The sequence below is a fragment of the Mustelus asterias genome, chromosome 11 (genome assembly GCF_964213995.1).
Source record: "Mustelus asterias chromosome 11, sMusAst1.hap1.1, whole genome shotgun sequence".
In the NCBI taxonomy this organism is placed as follows: domain Eukaryota; kingdom Metazoa; phylum Chordata; class Chondrichthyes; order Carcharhiniformes; family Triakidae; genus Mustelus; species Mustelus asterias.
The window spans coordinates 111,003,810-111,011,748 of record NC_135811.1 but is presented as its reverse complement, the minus strand read 5'-3'; the positions used below and the strand labels follow the sequence as shown (position 1 = coordinate 111,011,748).

Genomic DNA, 7,939 nt, shown 5'->3' with positions numbered 1-7,939 from the left:
CCCCCCCCCTCGCCCCCCTCCTCTCCCCCCCCCTCGCCCCCTCCTCTCCCCCCCCCTCGCCCCCTCCTCTCCCCCCCCCTCCTCTCCCCCCCCCCTCGCCCCCTCCTCTCCCCCCCCCTCGCCCCCTCCTCTCCCCCCCCCCTCGCCCCCTCCTCTCCCCCCCACCTCGCCCCCTCCTCTCCCCCCCCCCTCGCCCCCTCCTCTCCCCCCCCCCTCGCCCCCTCCTCTCCCCCCCCCCTCGCCCCCTCCTCTCCCCCCCCCCTCGCCCCCGCCCCCTCCTCTCCCCCCCCCCTCGCCCCCTACTCTCCCCCCCCTACTCTCCCCCCCTCCCCTCGCCCCCTCCTCTCCCCCCCCCTCGCCCCCCTCCTCTCCCCCCCTCCCCTCGCCCCCTCCTCTCCCCCCCCCTCCCCTCGCCCCCTCCTCTCCCCCCCCCCTTCCCCCCCCCGCCCCCTCCTCTCCCCCCCCCCTTCCCCCCCCCCTCGCCCCCTCCTCTCCCCCCCCTCTCCCCCCCCTTCCCCCCCCCCTCGCCCCCTCCTCTTCCCCCCCCCCTCGCCCCCTCCTCTCCCCCCCCCTCGCCCCCTCCTCTCCCCCCCCTCGCCCCCTCGCCCCCTCCTCTCCCCCCCCTCGCCCCCTCCTCTCCCCCCCCCTCGCCCCCTCCTCTCCCCCCCCCCTCGCCCCCCCCTCGCCCCCTCCTCTCCCCCCCCTCGCCCCCTCCTCTCCCCCCCTCCCCTCGCCCCCTCCTCTCGCCCCCTCCTCTCCCCCCCCCCCTCGCCCCCTCCTCTCCCCCCCCCGCCCCCTCCTCTCCCCCCCCCTCGCTCCCTCCTCTCCCCCCCCCCCGCCCCCTCCTCTCCCCCCCCCCCGCCCCCTCCTCTCCCCCCCCCGCCCCCTCCTCTCCCCCCCCCTCGCCCCCCCCGCCCCCTCCTCTCCCCCCCCCTCGCCCCCCCCCCTCGCCCCCTCCTCTCCCCCCCCCTCGCCCCCCCCTCGCCCCCTCCTCTCCCCCCCCCCTCGCCCCCTCCTCTCCCCCCCCCCTCGCCCCCTCCTCTCCCCCCCCTCCCCTCGCCCCCTCCTCTCCCCCCCTCCCCTCGCCCCCTCCTCTCCCCCCCCTCCCCTCGCCCCCTCCTCTCTCCCCCCCCCCTCGCCCCCTCCTCTCCCCCCCCCCTCTCGCCCCCTCCTCTCCCCCCCCCTCGCCCCCTCCTCTCCCCCCCCCCTCGCCCCCTCCTCTCCCCCCCCCTCGCCCCCTCCTCTCCCCCCCCCCTCGCCCCCTCCTCTCCCCCCCCCCTCGCCCCCTCCTTTCCCCCCCCCCTCGCCCCCTCCTCTCCCCCCCCCCTCGCCCCCTCCTCTCCCCCCCCCTCGCCCCCTACTCTCCCCCCCCCCTCGCCCCCTCCTCTCCCCCCCCCCCTCGCCCCCTCCTCTCCCCCCCCCCTCGCCCCCTCCTCTCCCCCCCCTCGCCCCCTCCTCTCCCCCCCCCCTCGCCCCCTCCTCTCCCCCCCCCCCTCGCCCCCTCCTCTCCCCCCCCCCTCGCCCCCTCCTCTCCCCCCCCCCCTCGCCCCCTCCTCTCCCCCCCCTCGCCCCCTCCTCTCCCCCCCCTCGCCCCCTCCTCTCCCCCCCCCCTCGCCCCCTCCTCTCCCCCCCCCCTCGCCCCCTCCTCTCCCCCCCCCTCGCCCCCTCCTCTCCCCCCCCCCTCGCCCCCTCCTCTCCCCCCCCCTCGCCCCCTCCTCTCCCCCCCCCCTCGCCCCCTCCTCTCCCCCCCCCTCGCCCCCTCCTCTCCCCCCCCCTCGCCCCCTCCTCTCCCCCCCCCCTCGCCCCCTCCTCTCCCCCCCCCTCGCCCCCTCCGCTCCCCCCCCCCTCGCCCCCTCCTCTCCCCCCCCCCTCACCCCCTCCTCTCCCCCCCCCCCTCGCCCCCTCCTCTCCCCCCCCCCCTCGCCCCCTCCTCTCCCCCCCCCCCTCGCCCCCTCCTCTCCCCCCCCCTCGCCCCCTCCTCTCCCCCCCCTCGCCCCCTCCTCTCCCCCCCCCTCGCCCCCTCCTCTCCCCCCCCCCCCTCGCCCCCTCCTCTCCCCCCCCCTCGCCCCCTCCTCTCCCCCCCCCCCTCGCCCCCTCCTCTCCCCCTCCTCTCCCCCCCCTCGCCCCCTCCTCTCCCCCCCCCCCTCGCCCCCTCCTCTCCCCCCCCTCTCCCCCCCCCCTCGCCCCCTCCTCTCCCCCCCCCTCGCCCCCTCCTCTCCCCCCCCCCTCGCCCCCTCCTCTCCTCCCCCCCCCCCCTCGCCCCCTCCTCTCCCCCCCCCCCTCGCCCCCTCCTCTCCTCCCCCCCCCCCTCGCCCCCTCCTCTCCCCCCCCCCCTCGCCCCCCTCCTCTCCCCCCCCCCTCGCCCCCTCCTCTCCCCCCCCCTCGCCCCCTCCCCCCCCCCCTCGCCCCCTCCTCTCCCCCCCCCCTCGCCCCCTCCTCTCCCCCCCCCCCTCGCCCCCTCCTCTCCCCCCCCCTCGCCCCCTCCTCTCCCCCCCCCTCGCCCCCTCCTCTCCCCCCCCCTCGCCCCCTCCTCTCCCCCCCCCCCCTCGCCCCCTCCTCTCCCCCCCCCCTCGCCCCCTCCTCTCCCCCCCCCCCCTCGCCCCCTCCTCTCCCCCTCCTCTCCCCCCCTCGCCCCCTCCTCTCCCCCCCCCCTCGCCCCCTCCTCTCCCCCCCCTCTCCCCCCCCCCCTCGCCCCTCCTCTCCCCCCCCCTCGCCCCCTCCTCTCCCCCCCCCCCTCGCCCCCTCCTCTCCTCCCCCCCCCCCCTCGCCCCCTCCTCTCCCCCCCCCCCCCCCCTCCTCTCCCCCCCCCCCTCGCCCCCTCCTCTCCCCCCCCCCCTCGCCCCCTCCTCTCCCCCCCCCCCCTCGCCCCCTCCTCTCCCCCCCCCCCTCGCCCCCTCCTCTCCCCCCCCCCTCGCCCCCTCCTCTCCCCCCCCCCCTCGCCCCCTCCTCTCCCCCCCCCCCTCGCCCCCTCCTCTCCCCCCCCCCCTCGCCCCCTCCTCTCCCCCCCCCCCTCGCCCCCTCCTCTCCCCCCCCCCCTCGCCCCCTCCTCTCCCCCCCCCCCTCGCCCCCTCCTCTCACCCCCCCCCTCGCCCCCTCCTCTCCCCCCCCCTCGCCCCCCCCCCTCGCCCCCTCCTCTCCCCCCCCCCCTCGCCCCCTCCTCTCCCCCCCCCCCTCGCCCCCTCCTCTCCCCCCCCCCCTCGCCCCCTCCTCTCCCCCCCCCCTCGCCCCCTCCTCTCCCCCCCCCTCGCCCCCTCCTCGCCCCCCCCTCGCCCCCTCCTCGCCCCCCCCTCGCCCCCTCCTCCCCTCGCCCCCTCCTCTCCCCCCCCCCTCCTCCACCCCCCTCCTCTCCTCCTCCCCCTCCTCTCCTCTCCCCCCCCCCCCTCCTCTCCCCCCCCCCTCGCCCCCCCCTCGCCCCCTCCCCCTCGCCCCCTCCTCCTCGCCCCCTCCTCTCCCCCCCCCCGCCCCCTCCTCTCCCCCCCCCCCCGCCCCCTCCTCTCCCCCCCCCCCCCCGCCCCCTCCTCTCTCCCCCCCCCGCCCCCTCCTCTCCCCCCCCCGCCCCCTCCTCTCCCCCCCCCGCCCCCTCCTCTCCCCCCCCCCCCCGCCCCCTCCTCTCCCCCCCCCCCCCCCGCCCCCTCCTCTCCCCCCCCGCCCCCTCCTCTCCCCCCCCCCCGCCCCCTCCTCTCCCCCCCCCCGCCCCCTCCTCTCCCCCCCCGCCCCCTCCTCTCCCCCCCCCCCCGCCCCCTCCTCTCCCCCACCCCCCGCACCCTCCTCTCCCCCCCCCCGCCCCCTCCTCTCCCCCCCCCCGCCCCCTCCTCTCCCCCCCCCCCGCCCCCTCCTCTCCCCCCCCCGCCCCCTCCTCTCCCCCCCCCGCCCCCTCCTCTCCCCCCCCCTCCTCTCCCCCCCCCCCGCCCCCTCCTCTCCCCCCCCCCCCGCCCCCTCCTCTCCCCCCCCCCCGCCCCCTCCTCTCCCCCCCCCCCGCCCCCTCCTCTCCCCCCCCCCCGCCCCCTCCTCTCCCCCCCCCGCCCCCTCCTCTCCCCCCCCCTCCTCTCCCCCCCCCTCGCCCCCTCCTCTCCCCCCCCCTCGCCCCCTCCTCTCCCCCCCCTCGCCCCCTCCTCTCCCCCCCCCCCTCCTCTCCCCCCCCCTCCTCTCCCCCCCCCCTCCTCTCCCCCCCCTCCTCTCCCCCCCCCCCTTCTCCCCCCCCCCTCCTCTCCCCCCCCCCTCCTCTCCCCCCCCCTCCTCTCCCCCCCCCTCCTCCCCTCCTCCCCCCTCGCCCTCCTCTCCCCCCCCCCCTCCTCTCTCCCCCCCCCCCTCCTCTCTCCCCCCCCCCCCTCTCTCCCCCCCCCCCTCCTCTCTCCCCCCCCCTCCTCCTCTCCCCCCCCCCCTCCTCTCTCCCCCCCCCCCTCCTCTCTCCCCCCCCCCTCCTCTCTCCCCCCCCCCCTCCTCTCTCCCCCCCCCTCCTCTCTCCCCCCCCCCCTCCTCTCTCCCCCCCCCTCCTCTCTCCCCCCCCCCTCCTCTCTCCCCCCCCCGCCCCCTCCTCTCCCCCCCCCCCCTCCCCTCCTCTCCCCCCCCCCTCCTCTCTCCCCCCCCCCCCCCGCCCCCTCCTCTCCCCCCCCCTCGCCCCCTCCTCTCCCCCCCCCCTCCTCTCCCCCCCCCCCGCCCCCTCCTCTCCCCCCCCCCCTCGCCCCCTCCTCTCCCCCCCCCCTCCTCTCCCCCCCCCTCCTCTCCCCCCCCCCCCGCCCCCTCCTCTCCCCCCCCCCCGCCCCCTCCTCTCCCCCCCCCTCCTCTCCCCCGCCCCCCCCCCGCCCCCTCCTCTCCCCCCCCCCCCCGCCCCCTCCTCTCCCCCCCCCCCCCCCCGCCCCCTCCTCTCCCCCCCCCCCTCGCCCCCTCCTCTCCCCCCCCCCCCTCGCCCCCTCCTCTCTCCCCCCCCCCCTCGCCCCCTCGCCCCCTCCTCTCTCCCCCCCCCCCTCGCCCCCTCCTCTCCCCCCCCCTCGCCCCCTCCTCTCCCCCCCCCCCCCTCGCCCCCTCCTCTCCCCCCCCCCTCGCCCCCTCCTCTCCCCCCCCCCCTCGCCCCCTCCTCTCCCCCCCCCCTCGCCCCTCCTCTCCCCCCCCCCCCTCGCCCCCTCCTCTCCCCCCCCCCCTCGCCCCCTCCTCTCCCCCCCCCCCCTCGCCCCCTCCTCGCCCCCTCCTCTCCCCCCCCCCTCGCCCCCTCCTCTCCCCCCCCCCCCTCGCCCCCTCCTCTCCCCCCCCCCTCGCCCCCTCCTCTCCCCCCCCCCTCGCCCCCTCCTCTCCCCCCCCCTCACCCCCTCCTCTCCCCCCCCCCCTCGCCCCCTCCTCTCCCCCCCCCCTCGCCCCCTCCTCTCCCCCCCCCCTCGCCCCCTCCTCTCCCCCCCCCCTCGCCCCCTCCTCTCCCCCCCCCCCTCGCCCCCCCCTCGCCCCCTCCTCTCCCCCCCCCTCGCCCCCTCCTCTCCCCCCCCCTCGCCCCCTCCTCTCCCCCCCCCCCTCTCTCCCCCCCCCCTCGCCCCCCCCCCTCGCCCCCTCCTCTCCCCCCCCCTCGCCCCCCCCCTCGCCCCCTCCTCTCCCCCCCCCCCCTCGCCCCCTCCTCTCCCCCCCCCCCCGCCCCCTCCTCTCCCCCCCCCCTCGCCCCCTCCTCTCCCCCCCCCCTCGCCCCCTCCTCTCCCCCCCCCCCCTCGCCCCCTCCTCTCCCCCCCCCCCCTCGCCCCCTCCTCTCCCCCCCCCTCGCCCCCTCCTCTCCCCCCCCTCTCCCCTCCTCTCCCCCCCCCTCGCCCCGTTCTCACCTCACTCGGTTTCCGCGCCTCTTTGCCTTCGGGCTTCCTCTCACTCTCCTCCCCGGACTCCGGGCCCAGTAACGGGCTGAAGCTGAAGCCTCTCCGGCAGCACAGCAGCGAAAGCAGAGTCGGCGGCGGCATCGGGTCCGCGGCCCGGAGCCGGTTCCCGGGAAGAGGCGGCTGAGGGTGAGTGAATCCGCGGAGAGACAGCGATAGCCCCGCGCGCACAGAGCGCTAACCGCCCGCCTCAGGCCCAGTCAGCGCGCCCCGCCTCGCTGGATCCCAGCCAGGCACTGGATCCCAGCCTCCCAGCCAGGCACTGGATCCCAGCCTCCCAGCCAGGCACTGGATCCCAGCCTCCCAGCCAGGCGCTGGATCAGCCAGGCACTGGATCCCAGCCTCCCAGCCAGGCGCTGGATCCCAGCCAGGCACTGGATCCCAGCCTCCCAGCCAGGCACTGGATCCCAGCCTCCCAGCCAGGCGCTGGATCCCAGCCAGGCACTGGATCCCAGCCTCCCAGCCAGGCACTGGATCCCAGCCTCCCAGCCAGGCACTGGGTCCCAATCAGTGATCCAGAGTGGCACTGGATCTGAGCCAGTGATCCAGGGACTGGATTTCAGCCAGTGATCCAGAGCAAGCCTGGATCCCAATCAGTGATCCAGAGTGGCACTGGATCTGAGCCAGCGATCCAGAGTGGCACTGGATTTGAACCAGTGATCCAGAGCGGCACTGGATGTGAGCCAGTGATTTGGTTTAGCAGTGACCCCTTGGTCCATTGGCTGGATAAGTGAGGTCGCATTAGGGGGTATAAACAAAACGTCAACATTTGGATGGCTCTCTGTAAGAGAATGTGAATGTCCAAGTGTATTAGCAGGGACCTCGAAAGACAGTGTCCCTCAGATAGACTTGGACCTCTGGCTGAAAGCAATTCTCAAACCAGTGTTGAAACACTCTGGCTGTATCCCAGGCATTGCTGTTAGTCGTCGTAATGACTGACAAATGAGATTTACTTTTCCCTTTTCAAGCGCAGGGATTTTCCGACCTATAAGTCAGGATGGTTTTTATTTAATATTAGCCACATTGGCACATAATAGGAACATTAGCCTGTCGTTTGCAGCTTTAAAAGCAGGAGCTGTCCTTTCTTCTTTGGATATGTAAATCCTAGTTGGCCTTTCCTTCCAGAACACATCTGTTTTATCTGCTCAAAGTTTATATTTTATTATTGTCACAAGTAGGCTTGCATTAACACTGCAATGAAGTTACTGTGAAAATCCCCGAGTCGCCACACTCCAGCACCTGTTCAGGTACACTGAGGGAGAATTTATCATGGCCAATGCACCTAACCAGCACGTCTTTCGTACTGTGGAAGGAAACTGGAGCACCCAGAGGAAACCCACGCAGACATGGGGAGAATGTGCAGACTCCACACAGACAGCGACTGGGAATTGAACCCGGATCCCTGGCGCTGTGAGGCAGCAGTGCTAACCACTGTGCCACTGTGTAACCCCTGCTCTAACTGGTACTTATCCTCAACACATTCCTTCAGCACCTTGCGAAACTCTCGTGCAGCCTGCATGGTCAGCTAATGCGACCTCCCCCACCAACTTCACATTGTGGAGATCAAACCACTTTTTAAAGCGAATAAACCATCCTGAATTGACTGAGAATCCTCTTAAGGCTAAAGAAAGGCACCTTCTGCACCACCTTCAATGTCATTATTATCACCAGTGACACCAGCACCACCCTCATTACTACTTTTCATATAAAGAATTAAGAAAATTACTGCACAGGAACAGGCCCTTCGGCCCTCCAAGCCTGCACCGATCATGCTGCCCGACTGAACTAAAACCCTCTACCCTTCCGGGGACCATATCCCTCTATTCCCATCCTATTCATGGATTTGTCCAGACGCCCCTTAAAACTCACTACCGTATCTGCTTCCACTACCTCCCCTGGCAGCGACTTCCAGGCACCCACCACCCTCTGTGTAAAAATACTTGCCTTGTATATCACCTTTAAACCTTGCCCCTCGCACCTTAAACCTATGCCCCCTGGTAATTGACTCTTCCACCCTAGGAAAAAGCTTCTGACTATCCACTCTGTCCATGCCCCTCATAATCCTACAGACTTCTATCAGGTCGCCCCTCAACCTC

At 75.2% G+C, this 7,939-nt stretch overlaps 1 protein-coding gene across 1 annotated transcript in view; it reads right to left on the bottom strand.

The window, feature by feature from the left end:
- plekhh3 (pleckstrin homology, MyTH4 and FERM domain containing H3) overlaps positions 1-6,304 on the bottom strand; it is a 129,049-nt gene extending 122,745 nt beyond the window's left edge. Inside the window, exon 1 of the mRNA XM_078224295.1 lies at positions 5,796-6,304. Coding sequence (XP_078080421.1) covers positions 5,796-5,927 — 132 coding nt within the window. The 5' untranslated portion in view covers positions 5,928-6,304. The remainder of the gene's footprint in view (positions 1-5,795) is intronic.
- Positions 6,305-7,939: the final 1,635 nt, after the last annotated feature.